This window comes from Mauremys mutica, chromosome 5, assembly GCF_020497125.1.
Source record: "Mauremys mutica isolate MM-2020 ecotype Southern chromosome 5, ASM2049712v1, whole genome shotgun sequence".
Lineage (NCBI taxonomy): Eukaryota > Metazoa > Chordata > Testudines > Geoemydidae > Mauremys > Mauremys mutica.
Window position 1 is genome coordinate 16,386,009 of NC_059076.1, and position 22,559 is coordinate 16,408,567.

Sequence of the window (22,559 nt, forward strand, 5' to 3'; positions counted from 1 at the left end):
ATATAAAGGTAGAGTACAGATTTGATGATGGTGACATCTTTAAAATGTGCTCCATTCCATGGAAGTAGCAAGAAATGTCCGGGACTGTGTCTTCCTATTTATTGTATAGTCCCTCGCACAATGGATCAGTGCTCTTATAGAGGCATCTGTGTGCAACCAAATAGTGGTAATGTCCCGGAGTTTGTAGTCTAAGAGTGTGACCTGGTATTGTGTAGTGCAACACACAGATAACAAGCATGAAGTGTTGTGTAGTCTATACACACACTTTTTTAGGAGAGTGTCGGGGTTTGGCATTCATCCATAAACTGCCAATTCCAGGCGTGTAAGGCAGTAGGCAACAGGTCCAAAGTCTGGCATGGGAAGGAGACTATTCTTTCTGACAAATCCTTTGGAGCATAGGGAGCAGGAGGGCTGTTAGGCAGTGATGAGAGCACAAATACAGTCTTGGGTGTAATACCTTGATGGCAAGGAATCATATTTTTGTTGTTTTACAGAGAAAAGCAATGAAGGGATTTAGGAAAAAGAAGAGACCTTGTGTGACCGGCAGGCAGCACCGTCTTGGCTGCAGAGCTAACCTTAGTCCTTATGTCTTTGCAGCTGACCCCAAGGAATGCCATATATGTTGGGGACCGGCCATGTCATAATGTATAACTGTATTTCTGGTTTGTTTATAAACATTCCTTTTATTTCTGAGCCAGCTTTGCAGAATGGTAACTGAAGGCTCTTAATTAATAACATCTCAGTTCCGTAGGACTTGATTTACCCCCCCCCCCCATGTGTCCTGATATTTTCTTCCTCTCATCTGGTCACCCTAAATACAATTCTGGAGCCCTCCAGTTGTCTGGACAGTATGCTGTCATAGTGACATGATATTGATTTGCATAGGAAATGTCAATTCAGAATTCAGTGGCACATGAGCACCACGCATAGAGGTCGTGCTCAGACTGAATCCTTCTTGTAACCTTTTTTGGTGCAGTGTCCACTAAGGCAGGCAGGAATAGAGTTCAAGCAGCGGTGAGATGCAGTTTAATTCATAAATAATATGTGTTAGAAAAGTATCTTGTCCCTTTAAAGCCAAATAGAGAGAGACAAGACTTTTCTCATCCACAGTAAACAAAAAAGAAACAGACCCCAAGCCAACACTTTCTTCAGCCGAACTGATGATAAAAATAAAGCAGGATTTTCATCAGACAAGGCTTACTTCAGCCTTCATGGGTGATAAGAAAGCAAAAAACCACTTCTGATTCTCCTCTAGCCTCCATCTCTCTGTCTTGCGTCCCAGTTCTTTGTGGTTTATATCTTGCACGGCTTAAGAATTAGCTGCCTTTCCTCAGTGCTGCTCAGTAGCACTCCTGCAAACAACATCTATAGACGTAACCATCCTGGGCAACACGGTTGGTTGGCTGTTCATAGAGAAAGAGGAGGATTAATGCTCTCTCAGGAAAAGCCTGTGTCTCATAGTGCAGCTCTGACTTTGAGGCACTCTTACTCACATGAGCCCTTCTCTTGCCTTCGGTAGCCCTGCTCATGTGACTGCTCACTGTTTCATTAGAAATAGGTGATGTGGCAGGCAGGCAGACTTGTAGGAAATAGATCTTTAAGGAGCATGCACGGAGGCCGTTGTTACATGCTGAGAGGCCTGTTTTTGTTCATTAGCAGACTGGCCACCAGTTTTCAATGCTGAGCCCCCAATATCACAGCAAACTTGATCTCTCCTGAGTCCTGACTTTTGCCTGTCCCAATCAGCATACTACACTCACCTATGCAATTAATGATTGCACATTTGGACTCCATGGGCATGGCTACACTTGCTGATGTAGAGCGTTTTGAGTTAAACCAGCCTTCAGAGAGCGCAGTAGGGAAAGCGCTGTAGTCTGTCCCCACTGACAGCTGCAAGCGCATTGGCATGGCCACATTTGCGGCACTTGCAGCGGCATTGGGAGTGGTGCATTATGGGCAGCTATCCCAGCATGCAAGTGTCTGCAACGTGCTTTTAAAATGGGAGGGGTGAGGTGGAGTGTGACAGGGAGTTTGTTGTGTGTATGTGGGGGGAGAGAGAGTGGGGTTTTGGGGGGCTGAGAGCATGTCAGCATGCTGTCTTGTAAGTTCAGATGGCAGCAGACCCCTCCTCCTCCCCCGCCGCTCTCACACACAGCATTCCACAGTAACGGCTTGCATGCCGGTTGTCAGAAACGGAGCTTTGAAAGGGCATCTCCGCATTCCTACAGGAGTTCAAAACAATGACAAGAGTGGTCACTTGATTTAAGGGGATTATGGGATATTTCCGGAGGCCGATCAGAGCACAGTAACACAACACCTCGTTCACACCGATGCCCTGGCGTTGTAGCCAAGGCGCAGCAGACGTTATTCCTCCAGGTGGAGTCAGAGCTCTTTATGTGCCTTGCCAGTGTGGATGGGTAGTGAGCTAGGGGCTCCTTTATTGCGCTGTAACTCGCAAGTGTAGCCAAACCCTAAGATTCTTCTCTGAATTTAGCTTATTACACATACAGTTTAGAGGCTGGAAGGCCAACTCAACGATCCAAAGAAGACGACTGCTGATGTCTATCTTCTGTTATCTGAGCCTGGGCACCTTTGAATGAGTTTGATATACTGTACAGTGCTCACCATTAAACATTCGACACTTACAAACAGTTTCCACACTATAAGCTGAAATAAACAACTTTTATCTCATGGAATGGACACATTATGCACACTTCAAACCAACCTCCCTCTACTCTTGCTTTTTCCTGTTCTAAGGCTAGGGAAAACCAGGTATCATAGATACCATTGGCAAATCTTGGCTTTATAATGGTAGCCACTATAACTGTTCTTGCTAGCTACATGAACTGTTCTGCTCTCTGGTTGTCCTTACTGTCAGAGGGTGGGCTTTTGTAAAAGTTCGACGCTCCCAGCTGTCTTTGTAATCAAAGGGAGTTGAACATCAGAATTCCTCAAATGCCTTTGAAAATTCCACCCAGAAAGTTCCCCTAATATTCAAGTTACGCATATCCGTTTTTAATCTTCAGTCCATATCTCCTTCTTTTACTGCTCCAGATCGATTACCCTTTCCTCTCTTACATTGATATCCTTTGCATATTTATATAGAATCATGTTCCCCCTTAAATGCTGTTGATTTTGGCTAAATAAATGTAATTCCTCAGTGTAACTTTCCTTGTTAGGTTATTTTCTCTAGTCTTTGTATCATTTTGGATTTTCTTGTTGGTTCTTTTTATTGTCTCAATGTCTTTTTGAGGTTAAAAAGTGCACAATATTCTGGGTTTGATTTTACCAGCATACAATGTAGTAATAGTACATTTGCTCCTGCCTGTGAGACAGGGTCGGCTTTACGCCGGTTCCCCGGAATTGGGCCCCGCGCAGAAGAGGGCCCTGCACCTGCACCTAAAGGGGCCCCACCCTGGGGGCCTTCGGTGGCATTTCAACGGTGGGAGTTCCTTTGGTGCCACGGAAGACCTGGAGCGGACCCCCTGCTGCTGAAGTGCCGCCAAAGCCCTGGACCCACCTCCGAGTATTCCAGTCAGACCCCGTGGGTCATAAAGCCGGCCCTGCTGTGAGAGATCCCTCTGTATGCTGTACGTACCAGAGTAAAACTGACCACTTTCCCAGTGTCCTTTTACTTTGACTCAGGAGCTGGTTCTTCTCTCATTTCAGTCAATAGGGAGTTTCTTTTCAGTTTTTATTCCGTCATTACCTATGAATTATAGAAACATAGAAATATAGGACTGGAAGGGACCTCAAGAGGTCATCTAAATGAGTTCCATGCTGTGGTAGGACGAAGTAAACCTAGACCATCCCTGAGAGGTGTTTGTTCAATCTGCTCTTAAAAAACCTGTAAGGATGGGGGATTCCACGGCCTCCCCTTGGAAGCCTATTCCAGATCTTAACTACGCTCGAAGTTAGGTTAGATATTACAAAAACTTTCTAAATCTCCTTTGCTGAAAATTAAGCCCATTACTACTTGTTCTACTCTCAGTGGACTTGGAGAACCATTGATCACTGTCCTCTTTATAACAGCCCTTAACATACATGAAGGCTGTTATGAGGACCCTGTCAAGCTTCTTGACTCAAGACTACACATGCCCAGTTTAGTTTGGATTGAAGTGTGATGGAAGAGCTGCATGGGGAAGTGTTGGTCCATAGATCTATTTTGCATTATCTGCCTAGGTTGTATGACATCCATCACTGTACTATCTGAGTGCCTCACAATCATTATGAGTTTTATACTTGTGGCAGCCCTTCATGTAGGGTATGATTGTCTCCATTTTACAACTGGGGAGCTGAGGCACACAAGAGTAACTGGTTTGGACACGGTTGTAGGGGAAGCATGTAGGAAAGCTGAGAATTGAACCCAGATCTCCAGTCTCAGTCCAGAATGAAACAGTGTAGGTGATAGACTGATATTTATTTCCAGGCCATACTCACACAAAGTTGGTAAGGGTTATAAAGCTTCCTCATTTAGTGCTAATAGTTTTGTTGTGGTTTTGTTTGTCTATTTTAGATACTAGAGAAAATAGTAATAATAAGCAGGTAAACTTCCTAGAACCACAATCTTTAAACTAAGCATTTGCGTTAATTTGGCCGAATCATTGTACACGTTAAGATGTTAATTTTACTGCTTTGCTTGTAAATTAAACAACAATGGTCCAGGGCTTCAGACTATTCTTTCCTGTATTTCCTCATAAATATGCTTTTGTGGAGAACTTTTTCAACTACATACCACTTCACTGACACTCCACTGTGCTCTTTTTCTTCAAATGAGACTTTTACAAAAGGTGTTGTAAGCACCTGCTTGCTTTTCTCCACTGGCTAGGGGTTTGTGAAATGTCCTGTGTTGGAATGCAGAGTTTTTGATGGCAATCAGCTGAAAATGTAATGGCTGTGTAAGGGTGGACTGTATAAACCCAACCTCCTCCCTCTCCATCTGCTTGGAAAATTGCAAGCTCCTTTTATTGATCCTTTTTTGGAAAAGGTTCCTCAGGACAAAAGCTGGATTCTGCATTTGCACTGGCAGTAGACTGGAAAAATGTAGCTAAAACACTGCTTTTGATGATTTGTATGAGATTTCCACTAGAAGAGAGATCTTGTATATTTACAAATTCACCTTATGGTATTTTTTTAGTTGTATATACCATTTAAATACAATAAATAAATACATGGGGATATATCTATCTCATAGAACTGGAAGGGATCCCGAAAGGTCATTGAGTCCAGCCCCCTGCCTTCACTAGCAGGACCAAGTACTGATTTTGCCCCAGATCCCTAAGTGGCCCCCTCAGGGATTAAACTCACAACTCTGGGTTTAGCAGGCCAATGCTCAAACCACTGAGCTGTTGTAAAGCTTAGTCCAGCAGTTGAGCTCAATTTATATCACGTTAGTCTATGTAAAACTGGCTGAAACATAAGGTCTGGATTAGAGAGAAGTGAAACAATTCAGAAAAATGTAGATATATCTGAAAATGTGTGAGGCTGATCAATTCCCATCCAAGAAAAAATCCTGTTGTAAAAGGATCAAGAGAAGAGAGTGAGAGAGAGTACTGAATAAACAGGTTCTGCAAATTATTTATATAGCTGTGAATTCTCCGTTCTTATCCGTGGACATTCTGCTTCACCAACCTAATTTCCTCTTTATTGTGTGGGTTTTTAAGTGTCACTTACTAAAGCAACTCAAACCATTAATATTTAAGAATCGTTGGGTACCAAAACAAAATTCCCCCCTTCACTCATACTCTACATCTGTTAAACTCCCTTTATTTCTATGGCACATGGACAATAAAATGCTTGAAATGGCCCAGCTTTATGCATGTTAAAAATTCCAGGCACCCAACCTTAATACTTTGTAGGTAATTTAGCTCCACCAGATACTGTGGACTAGCTCCTCAGCTGTGCCAGAGTTCTGCTCATTGCATGTGAAGATGGAGGAAAGGTCTGAGCTGTTTTGAAAATCTAACCATAGGTGTCATGGTGGCAGCTGCTGGATGCTGAGCAGCTTTGAAAATCTGGCCTATTATTTAGGTGCCTTAGGAGATGTTACTCCTTTTTTGTTTTTGAAAATCTGGCTAATTGTAGATAGTAAACACTTTGGAAATCTAGCTCTGAGCTGAAAAAAATCTGGCCCTCTGGGTCTATTTCTTTCATAAGTGTAGCACCGTTGACTTCAGTGGAATTACAGCGGTGTCAATGAGAGAAGAATGTCTTTCTTTAATGGAACATCTATTTGAATGTAATAACATTACTGAATATCACTTAGTCTCATCTATGACAGTTAGTTACATTCATTCTAGATTGAGGGTTTGATTCTAGTCTTACTTACACCAGCATAGATCAGGGTTAACTCTACTGAAGTCCTATGGAGTTTCCACTAGTATAAAGCTGGTCAAAGTCAGAGGAGAATCAGGCCCCAGATCTGTATGAATAAGCATAGGTCAATATGAGACTTGAAGGAAATAATCAGGTTCACACATAATTGTCTAGTCCATGCAAGTGACAGGTGCTGCTTAAAATTCCATCAGCTCCTGTTTTCTTCAGCCAGCATATTAGGGAGAGGGAAACATGGCAACCACGTCCTACTTCAGGCAGTTCTGGCATGGAGGGGAGTCCGTTTTTTGTGAAGTTCTGTAACCGTACTGCTTGCATGGTTGGGAATCCTTTCTGTCTGTGGGGCTGACTGCTCATGGCATGCCTTCGTTCAGGAGTTCTCAGCCTTTTGTACTGGTGACCCCTTTCACACAGTAAGCCTCTGAGTGCGACCCCCCCCTTATAAATTAAAAACACTTTTTATATACAGTATTTAACACCGTTATAAATGCTGGAGGCAAAGTGGAGTTTGGAGTGGAGGCTGACAGTTCATGACCCCCCATGTAATAACCTTGTGACCCCCTGACCCCCAGTTTGAGAACCCGTGCCTTAGTTAGAAAAGGGCATATGAAGGGGGGAGAAGATCAGGAATTAGTACAGACAGTAAACTGTGCAGTACATCACAATCAGAATAACAGGACTCCTAGCCCTCCTCTTTTGCATTGCAGTTTCAAAGGTTGAAATTCCTCATGGAACTTTGCCAATATTTTAATAATTTAATTTTCCTTAATAGACAAAAGTGGATCTTTGGATTTTTGATTCTTTGGCTGTACTGTAATGCAGTTTACTTGCACATACAGGTTGTAGGATACTGGTAATCTTTGGGGGATACATCATAAAGGGATAGGTGGAGAATGACATGTGAGTAACAGGTAGACAAATGGATCAGCCCAACTTTTCTGTATGCAATACCTTCCCATTTGTACCAACAAGATGAGACTCAGGGCAGTGCAGGGCCAGCTGCAAAGCACACAAGTAGACCAAAAGGCACAAGCAAAAAATCAGTTTCGAGCTACAATAGAGGCAGAAAGATCAGACTAGAAAGGTAAATCAATAGGGCTTGTTGTGATCAGTGCTTAGGACATTACCGTACAGTACCCATCTGATTTTTTTCCTGGGATGGATGGCTAATGTGTAAGTGTACACCCATGTTGTTGTCGAAGAAAAACTTAGTTCTCGCTTTTTGTTTGGGTGCAGCAAAATCAAACACTTTATTATTTCTCCAGTAATTACAATGGAGGGAGAGAGTGCCATAGGACACAGGGTCCTGGACAGGTCTCTCAACTGGTAAACAATTACATCAAGCCTTTATACCTTTGTTACAGACAATTTCTAGCAATCATGGAGACAGTAAAAAGCAACAAATACATTTTGTTTATACATAAGCTTTTCTGCTATCTTACTAGAAAAAAGCAAGACTGCATATTGCAAGGTCGTAATAACTTTCACACAGTTCACTCTGTCTTACATTATCTTGCTTCCACAAATCTCACGTCACCAGGGTCACAGCTAGCCTAACTCATGCTAACTAACATTCATTAAGATCTCTTCAAATCCTTGTTAATTATTTACTGGCTTCCACACTCCCCCCTTTTGTACTTCTAGTACAACAAATATTTCAAATCTCAATTTTCATTAAACCATAGATTTCAGATTCTACAGCAGATATGTCAATCTTAGGGGTTTTCATGGGATGTAATGACAATGCATGAGTAGCATGAACATGAAAGGTATTATTACTATCATTATGTCCTTTACAACAACAACAACATAATCCTAAACTAACTAACAACACTACAAACAATAACATTCCCATAGGAATAAAATAATGGGGTTGTTGTACAGTTTTGGTTACAAAGCACAATACATCATACTCAGTACCTAAAGTAGACACTCTATAAGCTGTATGAAACGCATACTATTCAGCATGATATATATATTCTGAAGCATATGAATTTGCCCTTGCAATTCAGAGATTCTTCGAACCTCTGGTAACAATAAAAGCAAATTTTGAAACCAATCAGGCACTACTCTAGTCCAATTAAAATATACCTGAAATCTAAAAGCTACTTGCAACATTCTATCTGCAAGCCAGGAAATGATATGATTGCCTGCAGCAGTGGTAAGATTAATATGTATATCTTGTAAAGTGGTGGCATTAACGTACACACAGCTATCATTAGTTCGAAAAAGTGGGTGTCCTGTCAGGGTAGTTCCTTGACCGCTACCCTCCCAGCAAATATTGTCATAAACAGTGACAACTTCCCCTGGCTTCAGTTTCTGTACACACTGAAGCTGTGGTGGTTCTAAGGGCCAAAACGTCCATAGATTTCCTAACCCCATCCAAATATCAGCTGTAATCCCAGGAGCACTAACTAAAAATCGATTAGGAGTATCAGGCGGTCTCACTTCCCAGATATCTCGGTGAATCACCCAATCCCACATGCACCCTCCCCATGGACCTGGCAGGATTCGGTATGTGGGAGCCCACACCCACCCTAACCGGTCCATATGCTTGGAAGGAGCACTGTGAATGTCCACACTTCCATCCAGAAAGTGTCCAAGTATGTCTTCATGACCACAGATCAGATGGTACTCCTGATGTGACAGTAAGGGCAGTGGGCCAAGTCTGGTCTAGATCCCACTGCAATGCCTTCCCAGCCTCAGTGATATTCAATACCATCTCTGTCAGTAACTTCTGGGTCATAGAACTAAGGGTGGAAATGACATGTAACTCACCAACTCCAGCCCGTACTTAAGATAGCTGAGTTTCAAGAATAAGGCTAGTAGCCTTTTCTAGTTGGCCCAATGTCTTATCATGTCCATGGCCTTTAAGAATAGTCCAAATGGCTACGACACTATTAGCCCCAGCCCACAGGGATCTGCCCAATGTCCTCTTATTCCAGGTTCTCCCTTCTGCTAAACTAATGGCAGCCCCTTGTGAGCAATCTGGGTATGTAAAAGTGATGTGAAAACTGGATAAGGGCAATGTCATTTAAAATCCAATTAGGGAGGGCAATACATACTGAAGGATTTATCCAAAACACAGGGCGCAGCCTGTAGAATAAACCCCAAAATCCAATTAATACCACATTCCCAAGCATGGGTCCCACAAATTTCTTCCTGCCAGTATGTAATTCTTTGCTTCTTCACCAGGGTCAGTTCTCAATGTCCTTTTTAGTCAGTAACTCCTGGACTATGGCAATGTCAGTGGAGTGAGTGTTTCTTCTTCTTTCCTGAAGCAGTTGTGGTTCAGCATCCTACAGGGGAGAGTACCAGGACATCATCCTGTAATGATTTGCTTTTTCCACAAAAGTTCAAAGGCACAGTAGTTTGTCAGTGGACAAGGGAGAGGTTGCTAGTGCGTCACCTTGTCCTTTTTCCTGCTGTCCAGAAGCACAGTAAAACTAGAAAAAGGAATAGGCGAATTATCAGTAGAAAAATTCTTCTGATGTGGAGGGGTCTTTGTGCAGTGAGAATCCTGGGTCCAAGCAGTCAGTCTGTGGCACTTCACAGCGGTGTCGGTAGTCAGCAGGACTTGGAAAGGGCCGTTCCAGCGTGGAGCCAAGGCAGTCTTTCGTTGATGGATCTGTAGGTAGACCCAGGCTCCTGGTTCCAACGAGTGGCAAGGTTGCACAGGATCCTTCGTTAGTGCTTCCATCACCTGTGTATAAAAAAGACTTAACACATGTCATTAGTGCCTGACAATACTTAAGCATTATGTTATCCATCAAATGAATGTCCATCGGAGCTGGGGTTAGTGGGGATGCAGTTGGTAGTCGCATTGGGTGTCCTGTCAAAATTTCATGAGGGCTGAGTCCAGTCTTTCGATTGGGAATGGCTCTCATACACATCAGTGCCAAAGGAAGGGCATCTGGCCACTTTAAGTGTGTTTCAGCACAAATCTTGGCCAGTTTATTTTTTAAAATCCCGCTCTGGCGTTCCACTGTCCCAGCAGATTGTGGATGATGAGGGCAGTGAAGGTTGTGTTGGATCTGCAAAACTGCACATAACTCCTTTACAATCTGTCCAGTAAAGTGAGTTCCACGATCACTGTTGATACTCACAGGGATGCCAAAACGTGGTACAAAACCTTTAAGCAAAATTTCACAACAGTCCTGACATCTGCTTTCCTGCAGGGAAAAGCTTCAACCCAATTGGTAAATACATCAACTAAAACTAATACATATTCATAACCACAACATTTAGACATTGAAATAAAATCAATCTGAATATTTACAAAAGGTCCCCAAGGAGGAGGGTGGGCTGCCCGCTGCACACCAACCTCGACCATCCCCCCTTTCCTAGACTGAGCATGTTAGCTATTCTCTTTTTCCTCCCTTCTTGGCTTTTTTTTTTTTTCCGTTAACATACAAAGGAAACTTTTACCCTTTACTTATACACCTTCTTTATATCATGAACACATAAACATTACTGTTATACAGTACATAAGTCTTATTATTCAATGTATGCCACATATACCCTTTCACTAAAATAACCTTATTACAGAACTTTGGAACAACAAGCCAGGACAAGCACACCCACTGTGAGAAGTTCACTTAATATAACCTCTAGTCCAATAGCTTTCCACCAGCCCCAGCCCTCTGGCTAAAAGTCTGAGGTAGCCAGAAGGATCCCTTGTACAATATGGGAAGTGGGTTAACTTTTCATGTCCTTGCTTCCAAAGACTGGCAGTATGCAAATTTTAATAACAATTCTTAATTAAAAGATTTGGCCAATGTAGTTTCTTTCTCTTACTGAAGAAAATGTATTAGACTTTAGTATATCACATTTTTCTGATGTAACCAAACACTTTGTATTCTAAGTTGAACAAAACAAGTATCTGCATTTCAATCCAACACTTCTGCTTGATTTCAAATCAGACCATCCTATGAAAATATTAAACACAACAATTCTGGCCACGAGACAAACACCACAAGACAGAACATAGAACACACAACATAATTTTTACTGTGCCAGTAAATCATGGTACGGTGAATGCTGTGCAGCTGGCATTAGTTTTCTGTGATTATCTGAAAGACAAAAACAGAGGTCCACCCCTTCTGGGCAGTTAAATACTTAAAATATACAAATACTCTTGTTGATTCTAGGCAAAACAGAGGAATTACCCCATATTTTCTCGTATGTGTTTCTTAGACAGCCCTGGTTCAGCGGCCTCTACCTTATCAGTTAGTTAACTTGCATTAACACAGATGCTTTCTGGCTTGCTTTTTTTACTTTTAACTCCTGCTTTTAAACACTGAAAGAAAACATCACCACTTATAGTGCCTGTAGAGCCTAATAAAATTTTCATTACATAGCACTGTATACATTCTTCAACTGATTTAACAAAATTGTTCATAGCCAAATGATTGCAATCTAATAATTTCTTTGCCTGAATTTATTTACAAACATTTCAAAGACACCAAAAACTGTTCTCTTTGTCTGTTGCCTGCCCGCCTGGGCCCGATCCTTTTTTCTCGCTGCGCCGTCCCTTCCATTTGGCACCAATTTGCTCCACTACCAGTTTAGCTAGGATGGTGAGCTTCTCAACTAGCCCCACCCTACTGGTCTTTTCCCCAAAACATTTTTACTTACAAGACTACCCGAGCCCTCCCTAGTAAGGCTTGCCACCTGGGCAAAAATACATGGCCATTACGTAAAGGCCATTTACTCAACACACAATCCAAACCCCTTTAGGGGGTCTACCCAGAGACCCACCCATTTGTCTGCTGACACTTAAACAGAAAAGAAAATTACACAGAAAGCAGAGAGAATTACAGTCTAAGCCAGATTTTTCTACTTCTATTACATTGTCCGTTACAGGGGGCGGGACAGAAAGATCTCAATACAACCTCAGAGCTTCATCGCACACATGGCTTCCACTCTGAGGAATTACGAACGAGAAGTTCAGTTCCGCTCACACACCCAACGCCCAAATGAACAGAGCAGAAAAACAACAGTAACCGGTAAAACAAAACAGAACAAAACCAGATAGTGTTTCCTTATTCTATTAGGGCTCACCTTTAATCATACAATCCTTATCATATAACACCAACAATACCAAACAAAGCAAACATAAAATAACAAGGGTAAAACAGATAGATGGTGTAAATTCTGCAGGGATCCCCCATTATTAATTACTCACCAAACTGTGACAAATTCCTGTTACTAATTTATCCCTCATGTCAGGTGATCAGACTGACAGAGCATATAATCAAATTTTAAAGCTTCATTAAAATAATAAAACAACAATGGAGAGTATTGGGAATGCTCCCACCTCACACAGGAAAAACATGAATGCCCCAAGCCTGAAACCACTTTAATACTCACACATGTCCCACTGGAAAGTTAAGCTTTGCAAATATAATTCCAATTCTGTAACTTGTACTGCCTTTGGTTTGCCTCTGTCTCTATTTTCCACAAGCAGCTGGGGCTGAAAGCAGTTTTTTTTTTGCATTTAGCATAGTCCGCACTGATTCTTGACCTTGAACACAAAACAACTTCTCCTATCTCTGGGCGAAGCCGAATTTCAAATTAACCCGTTCCTAGACAAATTGCTCACACTGTGTCAGAGGCTTTTCTCTGGTGATTAAAAGCTCCTCTGAGATATATGATCTTATCTAGATTGAAGGTACCTTCTAATGGGCATTGTTTAAATGAATTTTCACACGTGTGAAGATTCCAATTCGCTAAATACCTGCAGGTTTTAGGACCATAATGTACGTACATGTAATATGCTGGGGTACCCTTAGGGGGTAAGGTGGAATGTTTAGACAGTCCCTTACCCATTTTCCCCTTACACACAGAGAGAGGGTGCCCTGTCCGTGCTAGCGGCTCAGAAACTAAGGATCTTTCCCTACAGGGCACTCACACAGGAGAGACTCACAAGGAAGACTACGACTCTCCTACACCTCCCTTCAGCAAAGAGCGTCGGCTAGTCTCTGGGAGACGGCGCCGTGTACTCTAATTGCATCCAGTGAGATGAACAGATTGTCAGTAGCCCACACAGAAGGGAAAGGGGAGGGAAGATGGGTTCACACACTCCTAGACCCAGGCAGCTTCCTCGCCGGACTATGCCAGGCTGAGTCAGCCCACCATGGGTCGGATCTCCTAAAGATCCACTAGTTACCGGGCTTGCGTTAGAGCAGTCCTGATCATTAGCTTCCGCTTCACAGGGTACTCTGGGCGTCTTCCGATAACGATCACTCACACTGGTGTACACACACACACACACACCAAGGCCTCTTTTCTTCCTTTTTAACCCTTTTTTAACCTTTTTATCTCTTTTAAATTTTTTTTTTTTTTTTTTAACCACGATGCATCTTTACCTGGTCCGGACCAATACCATGAGGCGGTATGACAACCCCTCTTGAGGCGGTAAAAACCCCTCAGCACCGGTGCATTCTAATGCATTTACCTATGCATTACCTTATGCATTACCTTATGCATTTCCTTGGCCAACTCAGCAGTTCCCAGTACTGCTATAAACTAACCTTATTGGGGCCTCTCCCCAATACCACTTTGCATCTGATCCTGCTGCACAGTCAATAAGTTCAGATGGCGTGAGCCCAACAGAGACAGACATCCTCACGGACAGTCCTCCTCTGATACCCCAATAGAGATTTCAAAAGGTCTCATACCTCTCATGTGGTGCCATGGGGTTCGAAGGGGAATGATCCGTAGTAGCCGTCTGTGGGTCCGTGGGCGTTGCCATCCCGGACGAGCCCCCAAATTGTCGAAGAAAAACTTAGTTCTCGCTTTTTGTTTGGGTGCAGCAAAATCAAACACTTTATTATTTCTCCAGTAATTACAATGGAGGGAGAGAGTGCCATAGGACACAGGGTCCTGGACAGGTCTCTCAACTGGTAAACAATTACATCAAGCCTTTATACCTTTGTTACAGACAATTTCTAGCAATCATGGAGACAGTAAAAAGCAACAAATACATTTTGTTTATACATAAGCTTTTCTGCTATCTTACTAGAAAAAAGCAAGACTGCATATTGCAAGGTCGTAATAACTTTCACACAGTTCACTCTGTCTTACATTATCTTGCTTCCACAAATCTCACGTCACCAGGGTCACAGCTAGCCTAACTCATGCTAACTAACATTCATTAAGATCTCTTCAAATCCTTGTTAATTATTTACTGGCTTCCACATTGTCTAAAACTTGCCTCCTTTTGGCTTCGCCACGTGCCCTTTCGCTTTGCACTGCTCCTTGCACACTTTCAGGATATAGCTGACCTTCACTGCCTTTTGCACCACAGTAAAATCTCTACTAGATGTGTTAGTAGTGCAAATGGTCTTTATATGCTTGACCTCCTCCTATAACTAGCTTCTTACATTACCACAGAATAGAGCCTAATGTGTTTTCCCAGGTCTGAATTTGGGTTTTGTATATGGTGACCAGATAACCCATTGGTCCTTGACTGGCCTGATTTTGTGAGGGTGACCATACAGAAACACATCTTTTTATCTTGGATTCCATATAATCTGCTAATCTCCAACCTAGCACCAGCACCTCATTTTTGCTTGAAGCAATCCTATGACCTCCTCGCAAGTTCCCCCACAGTGGCTAGGCAGCAAGATGACGTTAGGTTATGTACTCTTTGATACCATGTCTCTCAATCCCTGTTTCTTGTAACATAGCCTGAAATTTGTAGAGAGACAGAGACTGGTACAATCTCCCTTAGAGAATTTGGTAAATTAATTAATATTTTTTTAATTCCCATTACAAAAACAATCAGTCCTGGATTCTGCCAGCCCAGAGCTGGACTCTCCAGCCCTGCCTGGCTCCCTTCTTTCCTGAGGGAAGGTTTGCTGAGGTGACCCCACCTGGACTGGGCCATGAAGGTGAAACTGTGTTCTGCCCACAGAGAAGGCTGATTTCTGCAACAAGAGACTGTACTGGGGAGGAAGAAGGAGACAGACATTTCCTTAGGCCTTTGGCTTTTTCGGCACCAGCTGCAGCTTCTGCAGTGCCTTGGAGTAAAATCCCCTAAAAGGCAAATGCAGTAACATGACTGGGAATGAGGCAGGCAGATTATTCAGATTAATTGTTAGAAGTTGGAAGTAAAATAGTAGAATTTCTCTCAGAAAAGGCTCTGCCACAGAGAGGTCTGATTGAGCCTGACTTCTATTGTGGAGCCCTGTTAGAGCTGTTGGAATTTCAGTGGTGGGACATTTCCCATGCTGCCATTGATGACTGGTCTGCTTGTGCCCCCAAAGCTGCGAGTGAGCCGAAGTACCATTATAATGGCTCTCTGGGCCACAGCACGATGGAGAACACTTGTGCACAGATACAAGCCCTTTTGTGTGTGGGCACAAGGTGTGTTACAACAAGCCGGGCAGAGGCTTGCAGTCCTGGCATTCTCTAGTGTAGAGGTGGCTGAAGTGCTTTGGCATGGGAGGGGTCTGCCTCCACTTTTAAAAAATGTAAAAAGTGAATTTAAAACACCTGAAAATGCTGGAGAATGAAGTCCTTTGTTCATCCACAGAATAAGAGCAGCAGCAGCACTATATAAGCTTCTCCAATGGGCTCCATCAATGTACCTCAAACCTTCTCTGGAATGATCACCCTTTCCGGGCGAGTGGCTGACTCTTCAGTTCTTAGCCTCTCTGCCATGGTCGCCAGCAAGGGTGCTGGTTGCAAAGATGTTTTTTGATGTGGAACTGGATTGAGCCTGTGACCTCATTTCTTGTAGGTAATTTGATGATAATGGCTTTCGGTCACTACTGACCCAGGATGGATGTGAAACCGTGGTTCAGAGCTGAAAGGCTCTGTATCCCATTACTAATACTGTGACACAATCATGGACTGACACAGTATCGAGTTATACAAACAGGATACTGAACCTGTTAAGGTAGAAATGCATACAAGGCTTACCAGGTTCTGTGTTTATTGCCACCCATTCCAGTTGTTCAGTGACTTTGTAATTCAACATTAACTGTTAGATTAGGAACACATCCATAGGATGCCATTAAATGCCAGGAAATGTTGTTAATAAAAAGGTAACATGTTCTCATTGATTAAGATTGCATTACTAACTCTAAATCAAGGACACTGCATTAACTATTTGTGTGCAATCCAGATGTATGTCTAGGCAAGAACAGTATTATACATCTTTTATGGCAAATCTGGTGTCTGCTACAGTTGTGCCTAATGATAATGCAGTCAGAGTAGAATATGCTTTCTACATTGAGCTGCTGTTCTGCTTTGCCAGGTATGTTTGCATGGCAAGTCATCCTGAACCTATGCCATTTTCTTCTCTGCGTTTATACTATTTAAATTTGCATTTCATAATATCAGCTCAGATAAATTTTGCATGCTTATGTGAAATTGGACACTTGCTTTGGGTACTGTTGGTTTTAGAGTAATTAATTGTTTTTAAATGAACATTTCCCCCCCTTTAAATAGCAGTGTTACTGGGGTGGCAGAAGATTAAGTTAAGTGGAGTGTTATTAGGTACAGTAAATGAGTTGGGGTTTTTTGTGGTAGGTCTGTCTTAAAACATGGTTTATATTCTGTACATATGAAAAAAGGTTGAAATTTCACTTAATTTTTGCAATTTATTCTGCTATTCCTTATACAAAAAGGCACACACATTATGAATAATATAATTATAGGCTCCTTTCTTTTTTGTAGACTTAACATAGAAAAGAAAAAACACATATTAAAGCTGGGAAGGGAAGCCAGAGTTACCTTCTGGATTTCACACTGTCTTTGGATACAGCTACTTTCAAACTGTAGGCAAACAGCTTTGTAGAAAATGGGTTATTTAAACAAAATGTGTGTGCCAAAATAAGGTCTTGCACCAGTAACATAGCAACTGTAGGCACAAACTTACTTTTGGCCAGAAAAATGGCGAGAAAATAAACCATTAACATGCAAAGGGACTTGTTTATTCCCAGTCTAATAATGCTGGTTATCCACATGAAAGGGAAAAACCTGTGTGATGTTACTTGACTTATTCCAACCTAAAAATCACAATGATTACTGCCACTCGTATAATAAAAATAAAGAAAAAATGAAACAGTAGTATGTACAGTTACTTAAATTCCATAATATTTAAGTAATGTGTTATTCATAAAACAATAAATGATGGTAACATATTATTTTATTATATAAGTGAATTCAGTCAAACCGTTTCAACCCCCCCTGAAAGAATGATGTAGGCAAAATATATGGTTTGGCTCTTGACCCTTATGCACTGAAGTAAATATTCTTCATGCAGTAAAGCATTTTGGAAACTAAAGCTATCTATAAGAATAATAAAATCACAATGACTTTGTTGCTCAGTATGAATGCTATTGGAAAACATAGATATTTCAGATAAGTTTTATTGATGATTGCAATTGATACCACCTTTCATTTCCTTTAGACATTTCTCTCCAGTAATTTATAACATAGGGTCCAATCCTGATACTACTGGACACAAGGGTTGCCATGTTTGATTGGACGTATTCCTGGAGGTTTCATCACATGACATAATCTTTAATTGAAGATTAATCTTTAATTCCTGGAGACTCCAGGATAATCTTGGAGGGTTGGTGACCCTAGACTGTACTTATTGCTGTTTAAAGGCAAACCCACTGATTTCAAGGTACAGCAGTGAAAACCAAGTAGGAGATCCAGCGTGCTATACATTCTTATAGATATAAGAATGCTACTTTTCAGTACACCTCCCATTCTTCAAGTTCTAAGGAAAAAAGCAGTGGTAGGTGCTAAAGTGTTCATGACACTTCAAGGGAATTTTTTTGACTTCTCAAATTTGTAACTTTTGCATTTTAAACCTTCACAGTTCATTTACATCTGACAGATTGAGACTGAGCTGAAATAATTTTTCTATTTCGTACAAAAACACAGTGTCATTATGATGCAGAATTGAAATGCAAAGCTTTGGTTTATGTTGGAACTCTGTCCCCGTGCATGTCTGCAAAATTACTGATGGGGAGGGGCTGCCTTTGAGCCTTCCCGATCTTGTGCTGCTCCGGTGGCTGAAGAGGCACCTGATGTAACTCCCTGGGGCCCGTCTAACTTAAAACTTCCTGGGATCCAGGATCTTCAGTGCACCTCCCAGTCCCACCACACTTCTCACAGCAGGCCTTGTGAGCAGATCCCTGGTGAGAACTAGGCCTTTTGTAGCCCCTTCGTGCTCCTCTGGTCCTTTTGCCCAGCTTGGGCCAGGGAGTTAGGCTCTCAGCCCAGATGATGAGTTCAGCTCCCATTCAGTGCACCAGGATCTTTTGAGTATCTGGACCCAGTTGTTGGTGTGGAGCACTTTTGAAAGTCTGGGCCTAAATCTCATCTTTTTCCATACAGTATATGTTCAGCGTGGTTACAGGCAGGGCCATAACTTTGAAATTCATGGCTTACCGGCATTTAAATCCTCTGCCAGAATGTTGCATCGAAAAGCTCGTTTGCACTGAATTTCTTTGGTTTCTGAAAAGAGAGGAGAAGAACAATCAATATGCCACTCTCTAAGGATAATGCATTGAAATAAATGCATGTTAGTCAGCATGAGAGTTTGAAATGTCTCCTTATTGGCGAAAGGCTTTGTCACACTATATTTCGTTTTCTAGGGGGGAGCCATACTCAGGTGTTAGCCTCAGTCAAAGCTTATTTCTGCCATTTTAAGAATGGCACCGTGCCTTTGCTCTCGCACGCTGATGTGACACCTGCGGTGCATAACTTAGTGACTTTATGGCTGGATCACAGCAATGTTGCACATTAATACTGGGTTACGTTTCATCCGAATCTAGTATCTGGCATTGATGCAGAAGGCTGCACCATGTTGACTGATTGGGAATGAATATAAGAGATTCTGCTCAGCTGCTTGTTTGCTTCTGTACCTATCTGTATATTTCTGTGCAAGCCTAGCATTAGGCTTTACTTGTAGAGGGGAGCTCTCAGAAACGCAGCTAGGCAAACACACATACCAGCCCCAGCAGCTCCCAGGGATGCTGGACAGGCTGGGCAGAAAAGGTTGTACTTGGGGCTGTATTCCCTGTATTCTTTTCCTAACCCTCTCGTCCTGCCACCTGAACCCTGCCTAGTCTGGAGCCATCCCCCGCAACCCACATGGGGAGAGGGCTGTGCTGAGTTCAGCTGGGAGGGGAGATGGTGCTGCTGAGGTGGCTGGTTTGCCCCCTACCCCTCACTCCCCAAGGAAGCACTGTGATCCAGGTGCAGAGAACCCCTCTGCACTTGGAAGGAGGGGTGCACGGCCTGCCCAGTATTCCCACATTTGGATGTGTCTGTGTAACTCAGATACTTGGATGCAAAGTGACTAAATCATACCATAGAGGAGAGACTGTGGAACAACATTGACGAAAGATTGGTTGCATAATGATTGTTTATAGTCCCTTTCTTGCCTGGTACATATGGTTTTTTTATATAGGCATTGATGGTTTATATTATGCCTTTGAAAGTAGGTGGCAGATTGCTCAAAATATAATAGCCCATTGTTTTTTCACTGGTATCTCCAAATAGTCTGCCTGTGCATGTTTTCCTCATGTTCATTGTGCCCAGTCACTCTGCCAAACAGAATATAGGCTGCTGCTCTCTGAGCTAAAGGAAGTTTGAAAGCTCAAGGCTTTTTTTTTCCTTTCCCCTAAGAGGGTTTTTTAAAGACTGTCTGTCTTCCCCTTGATTACACTGCTTAATTCTCTCACCATTGGTTGCTGTGATTTACATTAAAGTGATCCGAAGATGACTTTTTACCACATGATCATGAACCTGATTCTCCTTTCACTCCTACCCGCCTGTTTTATGCTGATGTAACTGATTCCAGTGAGTTTAGTCTCAGTTAATCCTAGTGTCAGTGAAAGCAGAGTTAAGCCTTACATATGTAAGTCCAGTTCACAGCCCTCCTAAGAGAACGGTACAGAGAGGAGGAGTTTGAATGACCTGTTCACCCACGGGGATCAATAATTAGGGGGTTGAGTGGCATGCAGTTGCTTAGGGGGAGTGTCCAGGTGATTGTAGTCCAGTAAAACTATGGCCCAATCCTGTAAGGTGTGGAGCACTTCCTGTGGGATGGTGAGCACCGACGAATTGAAGACACTCGACACTGCATTCATCAAGTCATAAATATCTGTATTAATAGCTAATTAAAATACCAGTCTTACTCATTACATACAAATGCTAGAATTCCTGTAAAACTTGTGCCGTAGGCATGTATTTTGTTGGTGTGTGTGTGTGTGTGTGTGTGTGTGTGTGTGTGTGTGTGTTTACGTATGTATAACTTCCATTAATACCTATGAGAGCTTGTCTATGTACAGGTCAAAATGCTCAGTAGCTAGAAATATTCTTGATCCAGTGTAAAGCCCAAATAAAACAAGCCCAACAATGATTTTGTTTTACTGTGCAGTAATCTGTCTGTGTTACATTCACTTGTTGGCTGTTGTACTCGTCACACATCTTTAAAATGTCAGTAGATGCTTATCAATGTATCGAGTCAGGAAAATGGGTTTTTGACATTGTGCTCTTCCTCTCCTCCCTCCTCACCAGGCTGGAATGATAAGAACTGATAAAGATGAATATTTCATTGAACCTTTGGAAAGAGGCAAACAAATGGAAGAAGAGAGAGGAAGAATTCACGTGGTCTACAGGAGATCAGCTGTAACACAAGATCCCGGCGACATGCTCCTAGACTTCCATACGGAAGGTATAGCAGATGTCCATGGTTGCTTATAAATCTATTCTAGATAGTTATAGCTTCTTCCATTAACCTTTGAAAAAAGCAATTTTGACTAAGATAGATAAAAAATAAAATAATGTGTCACTGAAATCTGTCCTCAGTTACGTATACACAGTGTGTCTTGATGACAACAACAGGTGTTCATGCATATTTGAGATCAGAACTTGGCCATGCATTTTTTTAAAAGAAATGTTGCAAAATACTTTGCTCTTTAGAATCCTGATCCTGCTCTCATTAAAGTCAGTAGCAAAATTCCTGTTGACTTCAGTGGAAGCAGCAATGCGCTCTACATAATTTTGAGAAGATATTGTGGAATATTTCATGTAACTAGAAATGCTCACTCACATTAATTTAATTTAATATCACACACAGCTTACAAACCTTTTATTTAAACTTTTGGGGTTTTGTTTCTTTTCCCTGTAATAGCTGTGTTGTACAAATGGCTGTGATTTTTAAACCCTCTACTGAATGTGATTAATGCAATTTCAAAATAATTGGTTTGATAGGATATGTTTTGACATAACCAAGAGTTGCCCTCAGTTTTCAAGCCAATGTGGTTGGTCCGTCTGAAAATAATTATTGTGCAGTCTTGTCTGTTAGACTTTTTTTTCTCTTTAACTTCTTACAAATGCTTGAGGGCCCAAGACATAGAGGAGCAAATAGCAACTTTTTTTTCAAATAAGGCTGGAAACATTGAGGTGGAGCACAGGCTAGAGATTTTAAAAAAGGTTTTTGTTTTTCAAATGTATCAAGAAACAGCTTTTTGTTATTAGTGAGGTGTCTAATCCAGGACTTCTCAACCTGGCGGGTAGAGAACAGGTTTCAAGGGGTTGGGACTCCACTCTTTCTCTTAATGTTTAGAGGAACGGGGGTGGGGGCCCAGACATTTTCCTGTTGTAAGTTGTGTGGTGGTACAGTATGGAAAGGATGAGACCCACTGCTCTAAACCACCAGTTGTTGAAATGTCTAGCTGTGGAATATGTGTTCATGGACAGAATGGGAGGATAGTGGTTATCTCAAGTTGACCCTCTTGAAAACTTCAAGAGATTCTTATTTTCATTTTGACACCACAGTTTTCTTATTAAAGGGTAGGGAAAACTTGTTCCCTTTCAGTGCTCTAACTTCTCTCCCCACCATCTTTCAGTTTTCCATCCTCCCCCAATTGCCTATGCACCCATACCCCAATAACAAGGCATAAATCTGTGCTTGTAATTAACCAAGCCATGAGAGGTACTGTTTATGGAAATGGAAAAACCAAGGTAGGTAAAATCTTTGGCAGGCAGAAAACAAACACTGCTGCACAGCAAGTCGTCACAGAATTAAATTGTTCATTGTGGGTTGGCAGCTTCTCTCCAAAAGATAGCAGCTTTATACCTAATCCCAGCTGGTTTCTACCAAGTTGAACAGCACCTTACCTCTTACCAAGCATCACAGGCTTTATTTACACAGAAGTAATGGGCTCAGCAGCACCTCATTGTAT

The 22,559-nt window shown here is 42.0% G+C and overlaps 1 protein-coding gene across 1 annotated transcript in view; it reads left to right on the top strand.

Annotated features, from left to right (window-relative positions):
* Positions 1-22,559, top strand: part of ADAMTS3 (ADAM metallopeptidase with thrombospondin type 1 motif 3) — a 208,715-nt gene that overhangs the window by 54,376 nt on the left and 131,780 nt on the right. Inside the window, exon 4 of the mRNA XM_045019044.1 lies at positions 20,890-21,046. Within this exon, the coding sequence (XP_044874979.1) occupies positions 20,890-21,046 (157 nt within the window). The remainder of the gene's footprint in view (positions 1-20,889; positions 21,047-22,559) is intronic.